This window comes from Carcharhinus amblyrhynchos, chromosome 2 (assembly GCF_965287045.1).
Source record: "Carcharhinus amblyrhynchos chromosome 2, sCarAmb.v2.hapA, whole genome shotgun sequence".
Lineage (NCBI taxonomy): Eukaryota > Metazoa > Chordata > Chondrichthyes > Carcharhiniformes > Carcharhinidae > Carcharhinus > Carcharhinus amblyrhynchos.
In genome coordinates, this window is record NC_137325.1 from 138,195,095 (window position 1) to 138,218,291 (window position 23,197).

The 23,197-nt window shown below is 44.2% G+C and overlaps 1 protein-coding gene across 1 annotated transcript in view; it reads right to left on the bottom strand.

Moving 5' to 3' along the window:
* The window catches only part of ttc21a (tetratricopeptide repeat domain 21A), a 104,166-nt gene extending 81,360 nt beyond the window's left edge, over positions 1–22,806 (bottom strand). Inside the window, exons 1-4 of the mRNA XM_080213284.1 lie at positions 22,773–22,806; positions 22,562–22,619; positions 10,735–10,864; positions 437–547 (exon numbers count right to left, since the gene is read on the bottom strand). Of these exons, the coding sequence (XP_080069410.1) occupies positions 437–547; positions 10,735–10,864; positions 22,562–22,588 (268 nt within the window). The 5' untranslated portion in view covers positions 22,589–22,619; positions 22,773–22,806. The remainder of the gene's footprint in view (positions 1–436; positions 548–10,734; positions 10,865–22,561; positions 22,620–22,772) is intronic.
* Positions 22,807–23,197: the final 391 nt, after the last annotated feature.

Consider the following 23,197-nt stretch of genomic DNA (forward strand, 5'->3'; position numbering starts at 1 on the left):
TGCTGTTTACACCCACTTTCCCCATAACCCTTAAAGGAATCATAGTGCCTATAGTGCAGAAGGAGGTCATTTGGCCCATTAAGCCTGCACTGACAGCAATCCCACCTTATCCCCACAACCCTGCCAATCCCCCTGACACTAAGAGTCAATTTAGCATGGTCAATCCACCTAACCTGCACATATTTGGAGTGAGGGAAGAAACCAGAGTACTTGGAGGAAACCCACACAGACACAGGGAGAACGTGCAAATCCCACACAGAACGTTAGCCAGAAAGCCATCAAAGTAAACAGGATTTGAGAGGGACCTGCATGTTTCTTCAGAAAGCGATCAAAGCAGTGAATCCAATGAATATCTCAGCTCCTCTGTGCCTGTCTACATTTCTTAACAGTTCAAGGTAGGATTAATTGAAAGCATAATAATTCTTGAAGGACCTACCAATTATTGAGCTCTTTCTGTGCGCATAAATAAGAGCAATAATTGAGCACAGTGAAACATTTTGGTTACTCCTGACTTCCTCAAGGAGCCTGATGGTTTCCTGGATTTGGCCTGTAAAGGTAATGGTGCAACTTTCAGTCCAGAGGTGAGGTGCATTCAATCCACTGATGCATGTTGCATCTCTTTATCACATTAACTGTACCATCACTACATCCACCATTGCAGCTTGGCTAGCGAGGTAGACTCTTGCCTCTGAGTCCTAGTATGTAAAATTTTAAAGTTAAAGGTTATTTATTAGTTGCAAGTAAAGCTTAGATTAATGCTGCAATAAAGCTACTGTGAAATTCCCCTTGCAGCCACATCTGGTGCCTGTTCAGGCCAATGCACCTAACCAGCACGTCTTTCAGACTGTGGGAGAAAAGCAGAGCACCTGGAGGAAACCCACACAGACACAGGAAGAACATGCAGTCTCCGCACAGATAGTGACCCAGCCAGGAATCGAACCCAGGCCCCTAGCGCTGTGCTGCAGCAGTGCTAACCACTGTGCCATCATGCTGCCCTGGTTCTATCTGAGGGATAGAATCCCTACAGTGCAGAAAAAGGCCATTCAGCCCATCGAGCCTGTATCGACAACAATCCCACCCAGACTCTATCCCCATAGCCCCATTAATTTATCTCCCTGATGTTAAAGGGCAATTTAGCATGGCCAATCAGCCTAACCTGCACATCTTTGGACCCATGCATCCCAGAACAAAACTTCAATATATGATTTAGATTTGCACACTGCAGTACAGCACTGATGCTGTACTACATTGCTAGCAGTGCTACCCTTTGCACAAGATGTCAAACCTAAAATCATGTCTGCATATTGAATTGATTACACTGGATGTTAAGGTTCTCAACACCAGCTAGTCAAAATCTAAGAAACTCCCTCCCTAACAGCACTAAGCGTGTACCTACACCAGGTGCTACAGTGATTTAAGAGGGTGGCTCACTCCCACTTTCTCAACAGCAATTAGAGTTTGGCAATAAATTCTGGCCTTGTCAAAGATGTGCACATTCCAAAAAAAAATGTTATTTTTAATGTTAATTTATTAGTGCCACAAGTAGGCTTACATTAACACTTCAATGAAGTTACTATGAAAATCCCCCAATCGCCACACTCTGGCACCAATTTGGGTACACTGAGGGTGAATTTAGCATAGCCATTGCACCTAACCAGCACATCTTTTAGACTGTGGGAGTAAACTGGAGCACCCGGAGAAGATCCACAGTCATGGGGAGAATGTGCAACCTCCACACAGGCAGTGACCCAAGCCGGGAATCGAACCTCTGTCCCTGGCGCTGGGAGGCAGCAGTGCTAACCATTGTGCCACCACTAAAATATTACTAGAAGTGTGATGGTGCTCAGGCCAACATTTCATGCTCAATCATTACATCTATAAAACATATTGGCCAGAGTTTTACTGGCCTGCCTGTCACAGGAATCAGAGAAGGCGAGGGGCGGAGCATGGGAAGGTCCATTGACCTCAGGAGGGATTTTATGGTTTCGGGATGAGCGCGGCCATTAAATCCCATCTATTATAGAGTTTATCAGCTCATTTGTTGGTTATATTTTCCCACGAAAGGACAGTCACTGCACAGGAAAATAATTAATTGCTTGCAGATCTCAGATTAATTTTCATTGAAGTGTTCTATTTATTGAACTTCCCGGAGACATGACTTAAATTGTGAAAGGGCAAGTAGATTGGGATGCCCACTGGTATATAAATCACTAAAAAAACTAATGCACTGATACAAAATGTGATTTTGCAAAGTTGACAAATTGTTGGCCTCCATCTTAAGGGAGTTGGATGTTTACAGCACAGAACAGACCCTTTGACCAAACTGGCATGTGCTGGTCTTCATGTTCCATATAAACATCTTCCACCTCTATTCACCTCAGCACATCAGCCTGCTCTTCTATTTTATTTCTCCCTTGCGTACTTATTTAGCTTTCCCTTAAATGCATCTAAACGCACTCTTCCCTCTTTTCCTGAAGGCATTAACTTTACTACTTTCACTACTTTACTACTTTTTACACTATGACTGTGTGGCCAAATTCCCCTCCAACTCGATTTTCAAGTTTGCTGATGACACCACCGTAGTAGGTTGGATCTCAAACAATGTTGAGATGGAGTAAAGGAAAGGGACAGAGAATCTGGTAAACTGGTGCGACGACAATTAATCTCTCCCTTAATGTCAACAAAATGAAGGAGACAGTCATTGACTTCAGGAAGTGTAGTGGAGAACATGCCCCTGTCTACATCAATGGGGACAAAGTGGAAATGGTCGAGAGCTTCAAGTTTTTAGGTGTCCAGATCACCAACAACCTGTCCTGGCCCCCCTCCCATGCCAACACTATAGTTAAGAAAGCCCACCAACTCCTCTACTTTCTCAGAAGACTAAGGAAATTTGGCATGTCAGCTATGACTCTCACCAACTTTTACAGATGCACCATAGAAAACATTCTTTCTGATTGTATCACAACATAGTATGGCTCCTGCTCTGTCTAGGATCACAATAAACTACAAAGGATCATGAATGAAGGCCAGTCCTTCACTCAAATCAGCTTCCCACCCATTGACATTGTCTATACTTCCCGCTACCTCAAAAAAGCCACCAGCATGATGAAAGACCCCATGCACCTCGGACATAAACTCTTCTACCTTCTTTCGTTGGGAAAAAAGATACAAAACTCTGAGGTCATGTACCAACCTGACTCAAGAACAGCTTCTTCCCTGCTGCCATCAGAATTTTGAATGGACCAATCTGCATTAAGCTGATCTTTCTCTACACCCTAGCTATGACTGTAACTTTACATTTTGCACTTTCTCCTTTCTTTTTCTATGAATGGTATGCTTTGTCTGCATAGCGTGCAAGAAATAATACTTTTCATTGTATACTAATACATGTGACAATAATAAACCAAATCAAATCAGTGGGTTATTTGGCTGTAGGGGGCGTCACTTACTCTCTCATAGGAACATAGGAATTAGGGGTAGAAGTGGGCAAATTCAGTCCTTCGAGCCTGCTGCGCCATTCAATCAGATCATGGCTCATCTCTCCCTTGTCTCAAACCCACCTCCTGTTCCCCACATCCCTCTTTTCCTTTTTTTGCTGAAAATAAGTCTATCTCCCTTTTGAAACGATTCAATAATTCAGACTCAACCTTGCTATGGGGCAGTGAGTTCCACAACTTCACCACCCTCCGCCAGAAGTATTTCCTCTTCGTCTCAGTGTTAAATCTCCCACCTCTCAACCTACATCTGTGACCCCTTTGTCTGAGATTGCCCCACAAGGGGAACCATTCGGTCTACATTTACTTTATCAATCCCTTTTAAAATTGTATATATCTCAATCAGATCTTTTCTCATTCTTCTAAACTCCAGCAGGGACAAGCCAAACTGTTCAATCTCTCCCCGTATGTCAACGCCTTCAGCCCTGGAATCAATCTGGTGAACTTCCTCTGAACTGCCTCCAATGTCACCACATCCTTCCTCAAATAAGACCAAAACTGGGCACGGTAACCAGATGTGATCTCACCATTACCCTGTACAATTGCAGCCAAAGAGACCAGTAGGGATGAGCTGGTGTTCAGGATTGAGGATTAAACCCGGGAGCAGCGTTCCCATCACAAATTCGCCCGAGGTCATCAATATCAGCCCAGGGCAGGAATTGAACTTGGAATTCATAAAAATGGGAGGAAGTTAAGCTTCAGTCATTTGGAGCCTTGGTCAGATACTATGTGAAACACAGCATTCAGCGTTGGGCACTCTACCACAGCAGTGCTATGTTGGTTTACGGAAAGTATTGAGTGTCAGCTGCAGTTTAGCAGTAAAACTCTCACATTTAGGTCATACTGTAATTACACTATGTATTGCTATAATGCATAGCTCCTCTCCCTTACATCCAATAGTCACTACATTGCCCATTACGTTCGGTCATCCCTTGAAAATCCATAAATACTATACCAACCAATAGGAGCAAGAGTAGACCATTCGCCCCCCCCTCAAGCAGGCTCCACAATTCAATCAGATTATGGCTGATCTTCAAACCAACACCATCTTCCTACACTATCCCTTGATATCATTTTTTGTGTAGAAACCTATCAAAGAACCATAAAATCTCTACAGCGCAGGAGGAGGCTGTTTGGCCCATGGCGCCTGCACCGACTCTCTCATAGAGCGTCTTATCCAGATCCAGCCCTTGCCCTGTCTCACTAACCCCAAGCATTTACCCCATTAATTCCCCCAACCCGCACATCTTTGGACTATGGGAAGAAACTGAAGCACCCAGAGGAAACCCTCACAGACATGGGGAGTACGTGTAAACTCCACCCAGTATCCCGAGGCTGGAATTGAACCCTGATCGCTGGCGCTGTGAGGTGGCAGTGCAGATCAATATCTGCTTTGAACATGATATTAATAATTAAAGAATACTTTTATTGATATAACAGAAAGAACTTGTATCGATATCACCTCATTGTATTGAAATGTCTCCAATTGCTTCATTTAATGAATTATTTTTGAGATCCATTGACTTATTTTGGATGGCTATCTTAATAATTGGTAAAACCTAGTCCCACATCCGAATTACTGTTGGTGTGTTTACTGGCGTTATACATTAGTTACCAGCTCAGTTTCATTTTCATCATAGTGTTTATTGAACTGATGGAAAGGTGGGTGAGTTCCATCATTGTTTTTATATCTCCTTCTTACCTCAGCATAGAATGGGCCAAATCTTAGGGGAGACTGGCAGCATGCTAACAAAGCAAGAAATCTGCAAGTCAGTCAGCAAATTTAAGGAATTAAGTGACAGGTCATGCATTGTGAATCCCTAAGGGTGTGCTGTGCTGGTCTATTTCCACTGTTTCCTTGGGATCAATGGCATCTTGCCTATCAACCTCTCCATTATTTGCAAGGGCTTGCTGGATTTGCGCATTCATTGTCCATTAAACTCACTGCAGAAATTAGCATTGTAACTCAGTCAGCACTAGGTGAATGAGGAAGATGAGTCGAGGGCACAGGCAGACATTTGGAGGCATGATATGATAACAAGGGCAGTAACTTGGCTTTAAAAAGGAGGCAGGAATAGTGGATCATAGTTCATAGTTGCAGTGTTTTCAGGTGAAGGAGAGAGGGTGGATTAAAAAATATCAGTTAAACAATTACAGCTGTGAGGAAGGATGAAATGCTACTTGGATCATTAAATGATGCCATGTGGGTTCAACTGAAGACAAAAATGATGAAATCACACCGCTGGGAGGGTACCATCATCCCACTCCCCCCAACAACCAGAGTGGGTGGGAGAGTGGCACAGTGGTTAGCGCTGCTGCCTCAGAGCACCAGGGATCTGGGTTTGATTACTGGCTTGGGTCAATGTCTGTGCGGAGTCTGCACATTCTCCCCGTGTCTGCGTGAGTTGCTCCGGGTGCTCCAGTTTCCTTCCACAGTCTGAAAGATGTGCTGGTTAGGTGCACTGGCCATGCTAACTTCTCCCTCAGTGTACCCAAACAGGCGCCGGAGTGTGGCGACTGGGGGATTTTCACAGTAACTGCATTGCAGTATTAATGTAAGACTACTTGTGACACTTATAAACAAACTTTAATTGTTGTTAGAGATCTCGCCATGTTAATGTTAAACAAAAAATCCTTGCTAATTTCCTTTTTTTCTCTTTTCTTGTCTCTTTCTCTTGGCTCAGACTTTTGTATCCTCTCTTTATTTCTTTTCCTTTACCTGTATCTAATTTACCCTTTTTTTGCCATTCCGCTGATTCTTTCTAAATTCCTAAATCTCATTAAGGTCAATTGTTGGTCCCATTTTTCACTAAGGTCCAAGACGCCTCAATGCACCATCAGCACCTTAAGACGTCCAATGCATTCCAATGCAAAATACTTCCAAGCCAAAGAGTGAAGGGAAAAGCATAAAGCTGTGTGGCACGATCCTTGGAAGTCCTCGTTCAAGATTCTCTTAAGGTTAATGTACAGGTTCAGTTGGCAGTTTGGAAGGCAAATGCAATGTTAGCATTCATGGTGTGAGGGCTAGAATACAAGAGCAGGGGTGTACTTCTGCGCCTGTATAATGCTCTGGTCAGACCCTATTTGGAGTATTATGAGCAGTTTTGGGCCCGTGCCTAAGGAATGATGTGCTGGCCTTGGAAAGAGTCCAGAGAAGGTTCACAAGAATGATCCCTGGAATGAAGAGCTTGTCATAGGAGGCATGGTTGAGGACTCTGGGTCTGTACTCGTTGGAGTTTAGAAGGTTAAGGGGGGATCTTATTGAAACTTAGCAGATACTGCGAGACCTGGTCAGAGAGGACATGGAGAGGATGTTCCCATTAGTGGGAAAAACTAGAACCAGAGGGCACAATCTCAGGCTAAAGGGATGATCCTTTAAATCAGAGATGAGGAGGAATTTCTTCAGCCAGAGAGTGGTGAATATGTGGAACTCTTTGCCGCAGAAGGTTGTGGAGTCCAGGTCATTGAGTGTCTTTAAGACAGAGATAGATAGGTTCTTGATTAATAAGGGAATCGGGAGTTATGCGGAAAAGGCAGGAGAATGGGGATGAAAAAAAATATTAGCCAAGATTGAATGGCAGGGCAGACTCGATAGGTCAAGTGGCCTAATTCTGCTCCTATGTTTTATGGTCTTAAATTCCAGTAATGTTTAGTCTAACCTATTGTCATTATTCTAATCCCAACTAGAATTTGTAGATAACCCCTTGTTAATCCACCTGTTTGTTTATGAGCAAATTAAAGCCATGTTATTTGATTTGGTGCCTTCTATTAATTCAACTTGCTTGATTCTAATTTATCCCAAAGATAAAGTTTCCCTTTTTCCACCTCTGTCTTTTCAAATGGAAATTATTCCTATCATCTGGGATGAGCCCCCATTCTGTAACGTAAAGTTATTGCAACCTATTGCCACATTACAACAGTAACTACATGAAAATAAATTAACTGGCTGTACTTTGGGATGCCCCGAGGTTGCAGGAGACACTTGATAAATGCAAGTCCTTAATCTTTTTATTCAAGGAGCTGGAGAAATGTGTAGTTATAGCCCCAACACACTCTTGTCTGGCCAGGCTGCTTCCTGGAAATGTGAAGCCCCTAACAAACGTTTCACCTCGACAACCGGGAATTAGAGGCTGGGGGTGGTTCTGAAATTAGAAAGGAGAAAATAGATCCACACCAGCCATAGAGCTCCTACAATGCACAAGGAAGCCATTGTGACCGTCCTATCTGCATCAACTCTCTGAAAGACAATCTTACTCAGGCCCATTACCTGCCCTATCCCTGTAACTCAGCATATTTACTATGGCCAATCCACCATGCACATCTTTGAACAAAGAACAAAGAAAATTACAGCCCAGGAACAGGCCTTCGGCCCTCCAAGCCTGTACCGGCCATGCTGCCCGACGGAACTAAAATCCTCTGCCATTCCAGGGACCATATCCCTCCATTCCCATCCTATTTATGTATTTGTTGAGAAGCCCCTTAAAAGTCACTAACGTATCTGCTTCCATTAGCCCACCACCCCCCCCACGGCAAAGGGTTCCAGGTGCCCACCACCCTCTATGTAAAAAAAACTTGCCTTTAAACCTTGCCCCCCACACCTTAAACTTTTGCCCCCTAGTAATTGACTCTTCCACCCTGTGAAAAGCTTTTGCCTATCCACTCTGTCCATGCCCCTATAATCATATAGACTCTTATCAGATCGCCTCTCAACCTCCGTCATTCCACTGAAAACTGAGTTTCTCCAACCTTTCCTCATAGCTAATGCCCTCCATACTAGGCAACATCCTGCTAAATCTTTTCTGTACCTCTCCAAAACCTCCACATTCTTCTGGTAGTATGGCCACCAGAATTGAACATTATATACCAAGTATGGCCTAATTAAGGTTTTATAAAGCTGCAACTTGCCCATTTTTAAATTCAATGCCCCAGCCTTGCGTATACCTTTTGGACTACCTTCTCCCCCTGAGTAGTCACTTTCAGTGACCTTGTATCTGTACACCCAGATCCCTTTGCCTATCAATACTTTTCAGGGTTCTGCCATTTACTGTATAGTTCCTATCTGTATTAGACCTTCCAAAATTACCTCACATTTGCCTGGATTAAACTCCATCTGCCATCTCTGTGCCCAAGACTCCAACCAATCTATATCCTGCTGTATCCTCTGATGGTCCTCATCACTATCTGCAAATCCACCAATCTTTGTGTCATCCGCAAACTTACTAATCAAACCAGTTACATTTTCCTCCAAATCATTTATATATATTACAAACAGCAAAGGTCCCAGCACTGATCGCGGAGGAATGCCACTTGTCACAGCCTTCCAATCAGAAACACACCCTTTCACTGCTACTCTCTGTCTTCTATGACTGAGCCAGTTTATAATCCACCTTGCCAGCTCACCTCTGATCCCTTGTGACTTCACCTTCTGCACCAGTCTGCCATGACGGACCTTGTCAAAGGCCTTATTGAAATCCATGCAGACAACATCCACTGCCCTACCCTCATCCATTATCTTCATCATTTCCTCAAAAAGCTTGATCAAGTTGGTGAGACACTACCTCCCCTTCACAAAACCACGCTGCCTCTTGCTAATACACCCACTAATTTCCAAGTGGGAGTAAATCCTCTCCAATAATTTCCCTACCACTGCCGTAAGGGTGACCGGCCTGTAGTTTCCTGGATTATCCTTGCTACTCTTCTTAAACAAAGGAACAACATTGGCTATTCTCCAATTCTCTGGGATCTCCCCTGTAGCCAGTGAAGATATAAAGATTTCTCTAAAGGCCCCAGTAATTTCCTCCCTTGCCTCTCTAAGTATTCTGGGTTAGATCCCATTAGACCCTGGAGACCTGTCTACCTTAATGTTTCTCAAGAATCCCAATACCTCCTTCCTTTTTGATTTCAACATGACTCAAACTATCTACACATCCTTTCCCAAACTCATCATCCACCAAGTCCTTCTCTTTTGACTGATAGATCAGCATTTCCCAAGTTTTCCCAATCAATGAAACTCAATGAAAATCATGGAAGGAAGCAGGTGATTGGATGAGGCATTTCTGACATTATGTAGGTGACGTAAGATCTTGAGATCCCACTTACAAAGTACATCACGAGCTGTACATTTTGGGGATGTTCTGATGTCATGAAAAGCTCTATTTAAGTGCAAGTTGGCTGAGATAGACAGGCTTTTAATCAGTAAGGGAGTCAAGTATTATGGGGATAAGCAGGACTCTGGAGTTAGGCATTATCTTCTCAGGTCAGTTGTAATCTCATTGAATGGTGGAGCAGATGTAATGGGCTGAATGGCCTCCTTCTGCTCCTACATCTGATGGTCTTTTACTTTTGGCAATACTGTATGTTGAACAATGGAATCCATGTCCACTTCATTCCGAGGTACCTAACAACACGAGCTTCAATGCTCTGCTGTGCTGTGCTGCTGGAGAGGGATGCCTATTTGAAGCAAATACCAAAGCTTTTTTTTATTTATTAGCATCACAAGTAGGCTTACATCAACACTGCAATGAGGTTACAGTGAAAATCCACAGTCGCCACACTCTGGTGCCTGTTCGGGCACACTGGAGGGAGAATTTAGCATGGCCAACGTACCTAATCAGCATGTCTTTCAGCCTGTGGGAGGAAACTGGAGCACCCGGAAGAAACCCACGCAGACACAGGGTGAACGTGCAAAGTCCACACAGACAGTGATCCAAGCTGGGAGTCGAACCCTGGTCTCCAGCACTGTGAAGCAGCAGCGCTAACCATGGTGCCACCCCTAGCTTGAGGGAAATGCACTTTATTTACTTCTTAGATGAGGAGTTGTGGGAAAAGGGAGCATTTTCTCCAACTGCACAATGAAGTACTGAAAAGAAAAGAGGAAAGACTTGCATTTATGTAGCGACTTTTACAACCTCAGGATTTTACAGGCAGTGAATTCCATATGAAGTACAGTCACTTTTGTCAGAGATTACAGCCCAATTGGTCAAAAGTCTTCATACAGATGAAACTGAGCATGGAATGATCACACATCTGCAAAGGAGAATCACCTGATTCTCCTCAAATTCAGCACCATGCACAGAACAGTGATGCGGACTCTTAAAAATGACTGATCTTCTTGGCACAGCTTTCCTCTGCACCTTCTGTCCAGGAAATGGTTTATGCCCAAGTGCTAAGGATGAATGATCTGCCCACAAGATCTGGAAAGCCCGGGATGCCTTCTTAGAAAGGTATATATTTTTTTAACCTTCCATTAGATTCGCAAAGGCTTTGAAGAAAGTCAGCACAGGCTTGTTGCAGCAATCCAGCAACCCTTCATTAGCTGCGTCCAGTACATGGTGGAAATATTTTTCCTGACTGTAGTAAGCGATCGTTGCCTGAAATCAAAGCAAGAAGAAAAAAGCTACAAGTTAAGAACATGAAGGGTGCAATAGCCCACAGGATGTTATACATTCAGTGATATATTATTCAGCGGTATTCTCTGAACAAACATTCTCTCCACGTATATCACATATTACAATATGGAAACAGGGCCGATGGGTCTGACTGGAATAAAATGGATGATTTGGCTGCATAGATAGAATGTAAAGGGATATGATATAGTTGGGAGGATGGACATGTCCTCATGGATGGAAACTGAACATTGAGGGCCATTCAGTAACAGGTACAGATGGTTAAGGGACTGTCTGGGGATCATGGCAGTTGCCCTGAAAAGGGGTGGCAGAAGGGGAGGAGGTGGAGGGAGGCAAGGAGGAAGGCTGGAATGGAGAATCCTTCAGGGCAACTGTCATAATCCCCAGGCAGTCCCTTACCCACCTGTACCTCGGTCCTGCCATTCACACATTCTAATCATTTAATGGACACTTCTGGCACCATCTCAGCCTTCTGCATCCTCATTTACATTCTCTTTGTCCCATTCCAGCACCCACCCTCCCCCACCCTCACAGTATAAATCTCTGCTGATTTTCTTTGCTCTTAGCTCTGACAAAGGGTCATCTAGGCTCGAAACATTGGCTCTATTCTCTCCCCACAGAAGCTGTCAGACCTGCTGAGATTTTCCAGCATTTTTGTTTTGGTTTTGGATTCCAGCATCTGCAGTATTTTACTTCTATCTGAGAGCTATTCAGTGTTTAAGGAGGACAAACAGAAAGGAAAAGGTGGTGGTGACACATTGTTTCTTAAAGGAGATATTGATATGATACTGAGGAAAGATACTGGCATAGATGATGTGGAATCTGTATGGGTCGAGTTCAGAAATACCAAGGGGCAAAAGATATTCATGGGAGTGGCATACAGATTCCCAATATATAATGTTGGGAATAGCATTAGATAGGAAATCAGAGATGCATGTGTTTGAGGAACATCAGTGATGATGGGTGACTTTAGTCTGCATGTAGATTGGGTGAATCAAATTCATCACAGTACAACAGAGGAAGAACTTCTGGAGTGTATATGGGATGTTTTCTGGACACATACATTGAGGAACCAACAAGAAAACAGGCCATCCCGGATAGGGCTTGTGCAATGAGAAAGGATTAGTTGACAATTTAGATGAGAGAGAACCCTTGGGGACAAGTGACCATAATATGGTAGAATTCTTTGTCAAGCTGGATAGTGAGGTGGTTGATTCAAAGACCAGGGGTCCTGGATCTCAATAAAGGTAACTACGATGCTACGAGATATGAATTGGCCATGATGGATGGGGAAACAATACTGAAAGGAAGGACAGTAGACAGGTAAAGGCAGGCATTCAAAGAATGAATAGGTGAACTCCAAAAGTTATTTATTCCTTTTTGGCACAAGAGTGGAAAGTTTCTTGCATGCTATACAGACAAAATATACCATTCATAGACAAGGAAAGGAGAGAGTGTAGAGTGTAGTGTTACAGTCATAGCTCGGGTGCAGAGAAAGATCAACTTAACGCAAGGTAAGTCCATTTAAAAGTCTGACAGCAGCAGAGAAGAAGCTGTCCTCGAGTCGGTTGGTACGTGACCTCAGACTTTTGTATCTTTTCCTGACGGAAGAAGGTGGAAGAGAAAACGCCCGGAGTGTGTGGGGTCCTTAATTATGCTGGCTGCATTGCCAAGGCAGTGGGAAGTGTAGACAGAGTCAATGGATGGGAGGCGTGATGGAGTGGGCTACATTTGCGACCTGTATAGTTCTTTGCGATCTTGGGCAGAGCAGGAGCCATACCAAGCTGTGATACAACCAGAGAGAAGGCTTTCTGTGGTGCATCTGTAAAAGTTGGTGAGAGTCGTAGCTGACATGTCAAATTTCCTTAGTCTTCTAAGAAAATAGAGGTGTGGTGGAATTTCTTAACTATAGTGTCAGCATGGGAGGACCAGGGGAGGTTGTTGGTGATCTAGACACCTAAAAACCTGAAGGTCTCAACCCTTTCTACTTTGTCACCATTCTCCTTTACGCTTCCTGAAGTCGACAACAATCTCCTTCATTTTGTTGACATACAAAATAATACAATTAGTTAGCCCTTCCAAGCCGATTATAAATGTAAAGAGAAAAAGATTGATAAAAATTAATGTAGGTGCCTTACACTCAGAAATGGGGGAATTCACAATGAGGAACAAAGAAATCGCTGAGGAACTAGTGCAAGTGTGAGGTGGTCCACTTTGGTAGGAATAATGGTAGGAAGGATTATTACTTACGTGGCGAAAAACTGCAGCAGACGACGGTGCAGAGGGACCTCGGGGTCCTTGTGCATGAGTCGCAAAAACCCAGCTTGCAGGTGCAGCAGGTGGTCAGGAAGGCGAATGGGATGCTGGCCTTCATAGCGAGGGGGATTGAATATAAAAGTAGGGAGGTCTTGCTGCGGCTGTATAGGGCGTTGGTGAGGCCGCAGCCGGAGTACTGTGTGCAGTTTTGGGCGCCGTACTTACGCAAGGATATTTTGGCCTTGGAGGGAGTGCAGAGGAGGTTTACTAGGCTGATGCCGGAGTTGAGGGGGTTGAGCTATGAGGAGAGGCTGAATAAATTAGGCTTGTACTCGTTAGAGTTTAGAAGAATGAGGGGAGATCTCATTGAGACGTATAAGATGATGAATGGGATGGATAGGATAGAGGTGGAGAGACTCTTCCCGCTCAGAAAGGATAGTAGGACTAGGGGGCACAGCCTCAAGATAAAGGGGGGGCGGTTTAGAATGGAGTTGAGGAAGAACTTCTTCACTCAAAGGGTGGTGAATCTCTGGAATTCTCTGCCCGTTGAAGTGGTGGAGGCTACCTCGCTAAATATTTTTAAGTCACGGGTTGATGGGTTTTTGATAAGAGAGGGGATTAAGGGTTATGGGGAGAGGGCGGGAATGTGGAACTGAGCCACGACAGATCAGCCATGATCTTATTGAATGGCGGGGCAGGCTCGAAGGGCTAGATGGCCTACTCCTGCTCCTATTTCTTATGTTCTTATGAACTAAATTCATACTTTGCATCTGTCTTCACAATGGAAGACATGAATAATGTACCAGAAGTTCTGAGAAACAAAAGTTTTAGTGAGAAGCTGAAGGAAATCAGTGTTAGTAGAGAAATGGTTTTAGGAAAATTAATAGGACTGAAGGTGGATAAATGATAATCTTCATCCCAAAGCACTTAAGGAAGTGGTCCTGGAAATGGTAGATCCATTGGTAGTCATTTTTCAAAATTCTTTGGATTCTGGAATGGTTCCTACAAATTGGAGGATAGCTAATGTACGCCCACTACTCAAAAAGGGAGATAGAGAGCGTATAGGGAATATTAGATCAGTGAACCTAACGTCTGAAGTAGGGAAGTTGCTCAAGTCCATTGTCAAGGATTTCATAGCACAGCATTAGGAAAGCAGTGGTATAAGCAGATAAAAATCAGCATTGACTTATGAAAGGAAAATCATGCTTGACGTATCTATTGGAATTCTTTGAGGTTGTAACTAGTAGAGTTGACCAAAGAAAACCAGTGGATGGTGGTTTACTTAAACTTTTAGAAGGCTTTCAACAAGGTCTCACATAGCAGATTACAATGTAAAATTAGAGCACATGGGATTATGTTTTGTGTCTTGAGATGGCCAGCAGTAAGGAGGAAGCAAAGAGTTGGAATAAATGGTTTTTTTCCGATTGGCAGGCAGTGATCTTGTGGAGTACCACAGGGCTCTGTGCTGGGACCCCAAATGTTCACGATATATATTGATTTGGAAGGGGTAATTAACTGCATTATCTTCAAATTTGCAGATCATACAAGGTTCAGTGGGAAGGTGAGCTGTGAGGAGGGTGCAGAGAAGCAGGCTGATTAAGTGGGCATATTTAATACAATGTGGATAAATGTGAAGTTATCCACTTCAGCAGCAAAAGTAGGAAAATAGATTATTATTTGAATGGGTGTAAATTGAGAGAGGTGGATACTCAGCGAGACCTTGGTGTCCTTGTGCATCAGTCGCTGAAAGTAAGTGGCAGGTACAGCAGGCAGTAAAGGCAGCAAATGCTATGTTGACCTTCATAGCAAGAGGATTTGAGTACAGGAATAAGGATGCTTTGCTGCAATTATAGAGGGTGTTGGTGAGGCCACACCTGGAGTATTGTGAACAGTTTTGGTGTCCTTATTTGAAGAACGATGTTCTTGCTATAGAAGGAGTCCAGCGAAGGTTTACCAGGCTGATTCCTGGGATGGCAGGTCTGTCATATGAGGAGAGACTAAGTAGGATAGGATTATATTCATTGGAATTTAGAACAGTGATGGGGATCTCATAGAAACTTTAAAAATTCTAATAGGGTTAGACAGGATAGATTCAGAAAGAATGTTCCCGATGGTGGGAGAATCCAGAACTAGGGGTCATAGTTTAAGGATAAGGGAGAAACCTTTAAGGACAGAGGTGAGGAGAAATGTCTTCACCCAGAGGGTGATGAATCTGTGGAATTCACTACCACAGAAAGTAGTTGGGACCAAAACGTTGTCTGATTTCAAGGAGAAATTAGATATAGCTCTTGGGGCTATAGGGATCCAGGGATATGGGGGAAAGGTGGGATCAGGGTATGAATTTGATGATCAGTCGTGATCAAGATGAATGGCAGAGCAAGCTTAAAGCGTTGAATGGCCTACTCCTGTTCCTATTTCCTATGAATTTTTTTATGTATCTGGTTGATGCTAGTGGTTATGCTCCACACGCACTTCCTTCCAACGCTACTTCACCTCACCCTACCAGCAATGCCTTTCTCCTTTGTATGCTTATCTAACCCCCAAATCTATCTATGCGATTTGTCTCAACCACTCCATGTTGTAGCGAGGTCTACTTATTTCTAGCTTGCAAAGTAGCTAGAAAGGGCAAGTTATATTTATTTTGCAACATCAGCAACCAGCCTCCCATCCATTGACTCTGTCTACACTTTCCGCTGTCTCGGCAAAGTAGCCAGCATAATTAAGCACCCCACACACCCCGGACATTCTCTCTTCCACCTTCTTCCATCGGGAAAGAGATACAAAAGTCTGAGGTCACGTACCAACCAACTCAAGGACAGTTCCTTCCCTGCTGCTGTCAGACTTTTGAATGGACTTACCTTGTGTTAAGTTGATCTTTCTCCTGGAAATTGTATCAGAGATGGCAGTTCAGGCAGTACGCTGCACCTCCTGCGGTATGTACGAGGTGAGGGACACCAGTAGTGTTCCTGCTGATTATACCTGCAGAAAGTGTGCACACTTGCAGCTCCTAGAGGATCGTGTTAAGGAGCTGGAGCTGGAATTGGAGGAATTCCGGATAATTCGGGAGGTTGAGGCAGACATTGACAGGAGTTACAAAGAGATAGTCACTCCTAAAAATCATTCTTGTGTAACTGCTAGGAAGAGGAGTAAGAAGCAATCGGGGAGACAATCCTCCAGGGCTGTCCCCCTCCAAAATAAGTCTTCTGTCCTGGAGGCTACAGTTGAGGAAGAATCAACTGGAGATAGCCAAAGGGAGCAGGTCTCTGGAGGTGAGCCTGCTGTGAAGGCTCAGGTGGGTAGGGGAAGTAAAACATTGAGCCTGGTGATTGGGGACTCCATAGTTAGGGGAACAGATAGGAGAGTCAACAGTAATGAACGGGACTCAGGGCTGGTGTGTTGCCTCCCAGGGGCTGGGGTCCGGGATGTCTCAGAGCGGGTGTTCAAGACTCTTAAAGGAGAGGGGAGTCAGCCCCAAGTCATAGTTCATGTGGGGACACATGACATAGGTAGGATAAGGGAAGGGGATATTAAACAGAAATTTATGGAGTTGGGGTGGAAACTTGTGGCCAAATCAAATAGAGTGGTTATCTCGGGACTCTTGCCTGTGCCACGGGATAGTTTAGAGAAGAACAGAGAGAGGGAATGTTTGAACTCGTGGCTGAGGGGATGGTGCAGGAGGGAGGGGTTCAGGTTCTTGAACAATTGGGGCTCATTCTGGGGTAGGTGGGACCTCTACAAGAGAGATGGTCTACACCTGAACCAGAGGGGAACCAATATCTTGGGGGGAAAATTTGCAAAGGCTATGCAGGGGGGTTTAAACTGATTCAGAGGGGGGAGTGGGATCCTGAGTAGCAGGGATGAGATTAAGGGGGTCATAGATGAGGACTGCAATGCACAGCATCGTGGGGGTGGAGTAGAGCATGGTTTGAAATGCCTATACTTTAATGCGAGGAGTATTCGAAATAAGGTGGATGAACTTGCAGTGTGGATCAGTACCTGGAACTTTGATGTTGTGGCCATTTCAGAGACATGGATAGAGCAGGGACAGGAATGGTTGTTGCAGGTTCCGGGGTTCAAATGCTTCAGTCGGAGTAGAGAAGGAGGTAGAAGTGGGGGAGGAGTGGCATTATTAGTCAAAGACTGTATCACAGTGACAGAAAAGAAGTTTGATGAGGACTTGTCTGTTGAGGTAATATGGGCTGAGGTTAGAAATAGGAGAGGAGAGGTCACCCTGTTGGGAGTCTTTTAAAGACCTCCTAAAAGTTCTAGAGAGGTAGAGGAAAGGATTGCAGAGACGATCCTGGACAGGAGTGAAAGTAATAGGGTAATTGTTATGGAAGACTTTAACTTTACCAATATTGATTGGAATAGCTATAGCTGTAGCTTGTTAGAGGGGTCAGTTTTTACACAAAGTGTGCAGGAAGGTTTTTTGACTCAGTATGTAGATAGGCCAACTAGGGGTGAGGCTATATTGGATTTGGTGCTGGGAAATGAGCCAGACCAGGTGTTAGACTTGGAAGTTGGTGAGCATTTTGGTGATAGTGACCACAATTCGGTTACATTCACCTTAGTGATGGAAAGGGATAGGCATGAACCTCGGGGCAGTAGTTATAGCTGGGGGAAGGGTAATTATGAGGCTATTAGGAGAGAATTAGGGGGCATAGGTTGGACTAGGAAACTACAGGGGCTGGGAACATCCGAAATGTGGAGTTTATTCAAGGAACAGCTACTGCGAGTCCTTGATAAGTATGTCCCTGTCAGGCAAGGAGGAAATGGTCGAGTAAGGGAACCGTGGTGCACTAAAAAAGTTGATTCGCTGGTTAAAAGGAAAAAGGAGGCTTATGTCAGGATGAGGCTTGAAGGCTCAGGTAGTGCACTGAAAAGTTATAGATTAGCCAGGAGGGAGCTAAAGAGTGAGTTAAGAAGAGCTAAAAGAGGACACGAGAAGACTTTGGCTGATAGGAATAAGGAGAATCCTAAAGCTTTCTTCAGATATGTTAAGAATAGAAGATTGGTTAGGGCAAGATTAGGGCCAGTCAGAGACAGCAGTAGGAATTTATGTGTGGAGCCGGAAGAGATTGGAGAGGCACCAAACAAATATTTCTCTTCGGTATTCACGCAGGGAGACGTAAATGTAGTTGTGGAGAACACTGGGTTACAGGGTTGTAAACTGGATAGTATTGAAGTAGATAAGGAGGATGTGCTAGATATTCTTGAGGGTTTGAAAATAGATAAGTCCCCTGGGCCGGACGGGATTTACCCTAGGATTCTCTGGGAGGCAAGAGAGGCGGTTGCAGAGACTCTGGCTCTGATCTTCAGGTCGTCGTTGGTCACAGGTATAGTGCCAGAAGACTGGAGGATAGCAAATGTTGTCCCATTGTTTAAGAAGGGGAATAGAGACTTTCCCGGGAATTATAGACCGGTGAGTCTTACTTCTGTTGTGGGCAAAGTATTAGAAAAAATTATTAGGGATAGGATTTATAGTTATTTAGAGAGTAGTGAATTGATTGGAGATAGTCAGCACAGTTTTGTGAAGGGTAGGTTGTGCCTTACTAACCTTGAGTTTTTTGAAAAAGTGACCAAAGAGGTGGATGGGGGTAAGGCAGTTGACGTGGTATATATGGACTTTAGTAAGGCGTTTGATAAGGTTCACCATGGAAGGCTTCTGCAGAAAATGCAGATGTATGGGATTGAGGGTGATTTAGTTAATTGGATCAGGAATTGGCTAGCTGATAGAAGACAGAGGGTGGTGGTTGATGGAAAGTATTCGTCATGGAGTTCGGTTACAAGTGGTGTGCCTCAGGGATCTGTTTTGGGGTCACTGCTGTTTGTAATTTTTATAAATGATCTGGATGAGGGTATAGAAGGAAGGATTAGTAAATTTGCTGATGACACCAAAGTCGGAGGAGTGGTAGATAGTGAAGAGGGGTGTCATAGTTTACAGAGAGACTTGGACAAGTTGCAGAGCTGGGCCAAGAGGTGGTGGATGGAGTTTAATGCGGAAAAGTGTGAGGTAATTCACTTTGGCAGGAATAACGAATGTGTAGAGTATAGGGCTAATGGTAGGACTCTGAATAGTGTTGACGAACAGAGGGATCTAGGTGTACATGTGCATAGATCCCTGAAAGTTGGAAATCAAGTCGATAAGGTTGTTAGGAAGGCATACGGTGTCTTGGCGTTTATTGGTAGGGGGATTGAATTCCGGAGCCGCAACGTCATGTTGCAACTGTACAAAACTCTGGTGCGACTGCACTTGGAGTATTGTGTACAGTTCTGGTCCCCACATTATAAGAAAGATGTGGAGGCATTGGAGAGGGTGCAGAGGAGGTTTACCAGGATGTTGCCTGGTATGGAGGGAAGGTCCTATGAGGAGAGGCTGAGGGATTTGAGGTTGTTTTCGTTAGAAAGAAGGCGGCTAAGAGGAGACCTTATTGAAACGTACAAGATGATTAGAGGTTTAGATAGGGTGGATAGTGATAGCCTTTTTCCTCGGATGGAGAAAGCTAGCACGAGGGGACATAGCTTTAAATTAAGGGGTGTTAGTTATAGGACGGACATCAGAGGTAGGTTCTTTACCCAGAGGGTGGTGAGGGATTGGAATGCCCTGCCTGTTGCAGTTGTAGATGCGCCAAGTTTGGGGGCGTTTAAGAGGTCCGTGGATAGGTTTATGGATGGAAAGGGAATGGTTTAGGTTAGAAGGTCATTGCTTTTTTCTTAATTGGTCGGCGCTACATCGAGGGCCGAAGGGCCTATTCTGCGCTGTAACGTTCTATGTTCTATGTTCTCTACACCCTAGCTATGACTGTAACACTACATTCTGCACCCTCTTGTTTCCTTCTCTATGAATGGTATGCTTTATCTATACAGTGTCCAAGAAACAATACTTTTCACCGTATGTTAATACATGTGACAATAATAAATCAAATCAAAATCACTGCAGTTTTAATTCAAAAAGCAGAATTCATCAGAAAGAAATTATGATCTTCCCCAAAGAAATAAACTTTTGGTGCAGGTACAAACTTATTATCGTTAAAGGAATGAAATTTGGACTAGAGTTAAATGGATCACTTTATCTTGGTTCCCAAATGGTGACACAATTCTCCCTCAGTGTACCTGAATAGGTGCCAAAGTATGGTGACTCAGGGATTTTCACAGTAACTTCACTGCACTATACTCAATATCATCAAATAGTTACAGCAGAGAAAACCATTTGGCCTGTTATGCCTGTGCCAGCTCTCCGAAGGAACAATTCACCTCGTGTGGGGAAGTGGTGGCATGGTGGGATTGTCACTGCAGTACTAATGCAGAGACTCAGTGTAATGCTCTGGGGTCCAGAGTTTAAATCCCACCACGGCAGATGGTGAAATAATAATCTGGAATTAAAAGTCTAATGATGACCAAGAAAACATTGTCATAAAAAACCCTCATCTGGTACACGGAAATCTGTTAGGAAAGGGAATCTACCATCCTTACCTGGTCTGACCTACACGTGACTCCAGACCCACAGCAATATGGTTGACTCTTTAAGGGGATAAAAAGGCCTCTGAAATGAGCTCAGTTCTAGGGCAAATTGGGATGGACATAAGAACATAAGAAATAGGAGCAGGAGTAGGCCATCTAGGCCTTCGAGCCTGCCCCGCCATTCAATAAGATCATGGCTGATCTGAAGTGGATCAATTCCACTTTCCCGCCTGCTCCCCATAACCCTTAATTCCCTTATCGATCAGAAATCTATCTACCCAAGACTTAAACATATTCAATGAGGTAGCCTCCACCACTTCAATGGGCAGAAAATTCCAGAGATTCACTACCCTCTGAGAGAAGAACTTCCTCCTCAACTCTGTTCTAAGCTGACCCCACCTTCCCCTTATCTTGAGGCTGTGCCCTCTAGTTCTGGTTTCCTTTCTAAGTGGAAAGAATCTCTCTACCTCTACCCTATCTAGCCCCTTCATTATCTTATATGTCTCTATAAGATCACCCCTCAGCCTTCTAAACTCCAACGAGTACAGGCCCAATCAGCTCAATCTCTCCTCATAAGCTAACCCCATCATCTCTGATATCAACCTGGTGAACCTTCTCTGCACTGCCTCTAAGGCAAATATATCCTTTCACAAATAAGGGGACCAAAATTGCACACAGTACTCTAATTGCAGCCTCACCAGTACCCTGTACAGTTGCAGCAAGACCTCCCTGCTTTTATATTCTATCCCCCTCACTATAAAGGCCAACATTCCATTCGCCTTCTTGATCACCTGCTGCACCTGCAGACTGAGTTTTTGCAATTCATGCACAAAGACGCCCAGGTCCCTCTGCACAGTCGCATGTTGTAATTTTTTACCAGTTAAATAATATTCCATTTTACTATTATTTCTTTCAAAGTGGATAACCTCACATTTGCCAACGTTATACTCCATCTGCCAGGTTCTCGCCCACTCACTCAGCCTATCCATATCTCTCTGCAGACTTTCCACGTCTTCCACGCAATTCGCTTTTCCACTTATCTTCGTGTCATCAGCAAATTTTGTTACCCTACACTCAGCCCCCTCCTCCAGATCGTCTATATGGTAAACAGTTGAAGCCCCAGCACCGATCCCTACAGCACTCCACTAGTCACCAACTGCCAACCAGAAAAGCACCCATTTATTCCAACTGTCTGCTTCCTGTTAGATAACCAATCCTCAATCCATGCTAACACTTTACCCCCAACTTCTGCAGCAACCTTTTGTGAGGCACCTTATCGAATGCCTCCTGGAAATCCGGCTGATTCAGCCAGCGATGCCCAAATCCAATTCATAGGAGAAAAGCTCTCCCACCTTCTCCCCATAGCAGATATAGACTTGATGGGCCAAAGGATTCTCTTTCTGTGCCATTCCCCCTCTGATTCTAAACCATTGGACCAAGGACACTAATTAAAGAATGTACAAATCAATTGTGGAGTCTCTGAAATGGGGGAGGAAACTATAGAAATCCACATGCTCAGGGATGGTTGAATGAATTCAGAACAAGGAGTTGTTAAGAGAAGAGGAGCAGCACCATGGTGAGCACTGATGTCTCCCAGCACCAGGGACTCAGGTTCGATTCCCAGCTTGGCTCACAATCTGTGTGGAGTTTGCACGTTCTCCCCATGTCTGCGTGGGTTTCCTCCAGGTGCTCCAGTTTCCATCCACAGTCTGGTGGGTGGAAACCACCATGCTAAATTCTCCCTCAGTGTACCCGAACAGGCGCCGGAGTGTGGTGACTCGGGGATTTTCACAGTAACTTCACTGCAGTGTTAATGTAAGCCTACTTGTGACTAACAAGTAAACTTATAAATGGACGGGCACACTTGAAAAATAATCCGTACAATCTGACAGGAATTTGACGAGTTGTCCCAAAGCTTAACCAGATGGAAGAGAAACAACTTACCAAAGTGAGAGACTCGCTGTCAGCCATGCTTCAGCTGGCGAGTTCAGCCCTCCAGGTTCTGCCGTTAGAAAAACAAAATGAAAAAGAAATAATAATAAATTGCGACAATGATCACGACTAGCGACAAGCAGATAAGGTTCCAGCAACTGCGGAAAGAGGAGACTATGTTATTTAGCAGAGCCCCTCCCCACATTGACACACACACACTGGCCCTTGCCTGGAACTGGCCGCTTCCCTGTTGCTAATTAGCCGCTCGTTGCTACACAACAGGACGCGGGCCGGCGTCGCTCATTGGCCAAGGACAGGTCAATCGGACAGAGAGGGGGCAAAGTGATTGGCCGACAGCGCAGCGCTGGACAAGAGACCGGGCAGAATGATTGGTCCGCTCCTGAACCCAGAGTTAGAGGGAAACGCCTCCAAAACTTCCCCAACTTTTTCAAAAATGCCAAACATGTTCATACTTTTTCTAATTTTCCCCAACTTTCCCAACTTTTTCCACCTTTATCAAACATTCCAAACTTTTTCTAATTTTCTCCCAACTTTTTCGACCTTTTTCAAACATTATAAACTTGTAACTTTTCCCAACTTTTCCTAGTTTTTTCAATCTTTTTCAAATGTGCCAAACATGTTCAAACT